This window comes from Perkinsus marinus, assembly GCF_000006405.1.
Source record: "Perkinsus marinus ATCC 50983 genomic scaffold scf_1104296943606, whole genome shotgun sequence".
NCBI lineage: Eukaryota > Perkinsozoa > Perkinsida > Perkinsidae > Perkinsus > Perkinsus marinus.
Genome location: NW_003211758.1, coordinates 1 through 1,476, shown reverse-complemented (window position 1 = coordinate 1,476; position 1,476 = coordinate 1). Strand labels below are relative to the sequence as shown.

Below are 1,476 nucleotides of genomic sequence, written 5' to 3'. Positions count from 1 at the left end.
CTATACTTCTGTATAACATCTGTGCTCTAGCCTCTGCCTCAGGTCTTAGACTAGCTTCCATAGCACGACTCTCAGCTCCATCTCTAATGCACGTATCTCTATCAGCTTGTCCATGTACTCAGCCTTAGTAGCGTGAATGAGATAATATCAAATGATTATTATCATATTGGATAATAATAATACCTCGTAATGATCATATACCCAATCCTCAGTCTGCATTAATATATTAGATAATTCTTCTCTCTGGGCTGCACTAAGGAAATCATACCATCTAGATGATGGTGAACTTATCTTATCCCTAATAGTAGAATATTAATCGTAATAGTAAATCAACTACTACTACTACCTGCTCTCGAAGATATAGCTCTCTAACTCATTACGTTTCTCATCAGTCTCCGCCACTTCCCTATCAATATTTCTCATCTTTAACTCATCATCTTCAGCAGCTCTTAGCCTATCTTCCGACATACCAGGTAGACCAGAACCTATATAACAAGAATGAGAGGATAATAGTAATGATGATATCGTACGAATAATGGGTATATCGGTCTTCTTAGTCCGAGTTTTAATCTTGGTCACTTCAACTAGCTCCTCCTCCTCGTCCTCCTCGAACTCATCTCCCTTTCCTTCCATCTCATTACTAATACCAGAAGCAGCAGCAGGAGCAGCAGGAGCCTAAGGATGATGATGATGATGATGATGTATTATTGAATCCACGTGATGTTGTACCTCAGCAGGCTGCATATTCACATCATCATTGGTAATAGTAGTAGTAGCTGCTGCTGCTGAAGGAGAGGCATCTACCATATTCTCATCATCATTAGTTTCCTTATTAATAGGTCGTCGTCGTCTACGCTCCTTCTCTACAACTTGATACTCTTCCTCTTCTATCATAATAGCATTCTCAATACTGAATGTACCATGTAGACTGAGCTTAGCTCGGACTTTAATCTTCTTAGGTCCTTCATCATTCTCACTATTATGAGGTACTTGTATAGTATATCTCCCAAGAGATGCATCATCACCATGGTCCTCACTGTTGGTATATTGTGCCCATAGCTCAAAGGCTTCCTTACGATAGAAGGTAAGCATCTTAACCGTATTAAGTGTAGATCTTGGTGGGAAGACCTCAGTCCTCTTGATGATAGAAGAACATCCTTCAACATCATCATTATTAGTAGTAGATGTTGCCTGCTGTTGCTGCTGCCAGGCTACCTCAATGCCTTGTTGAGTAAAATCAGTAACGGCAAAGTCCCTAAAAACGATGAGGTAGCCTGATGATGATGATGTTACATGATGTATATTACCTAACCTTGAATAGGGGTGATAACATAGCTGCTTGTAATGCGCATCCTCGTGCTACACACTCATCAGCATTAAGAGTACGAGATAAGTCCTTATGTAGAGTATCAACAATAGTACGTTGTATGAATGGTACTCTAGATACACCACCAATGATCTCTACTGAATGTAAAT

At 39.8% G+C, this 1,476-nt stretch overlaps 1 protein-coding gene across 1 annotated transcript; it reads right to left on the bottom strand.

Moving 5' to 3' along the window:
- Positions 1 to 45: 45 nt before the first annotated feature.
- Positions 46 to 1,092, bottom strand: Pmar_PMAR018646 (conserved hypothetical protein; the record flags this gene model as incomplete). Its single annotated transcript, XM_002781061.1, has 5 exons — positions 46 to 123; positions 184 to 286; positions 344 to 485; positions 531 to 675; positions 730 to 1,092. 5 exons carry the CDS (start codon positions 1,090 to 1,092, stop codon positions 46 to 48), a joined length of 831 nt encoding a protein of 276 aa, XP_002781107.1.
- Between the last annotated feature and the right edge of the window lie 384 nt (positions 1,093 to 1,476).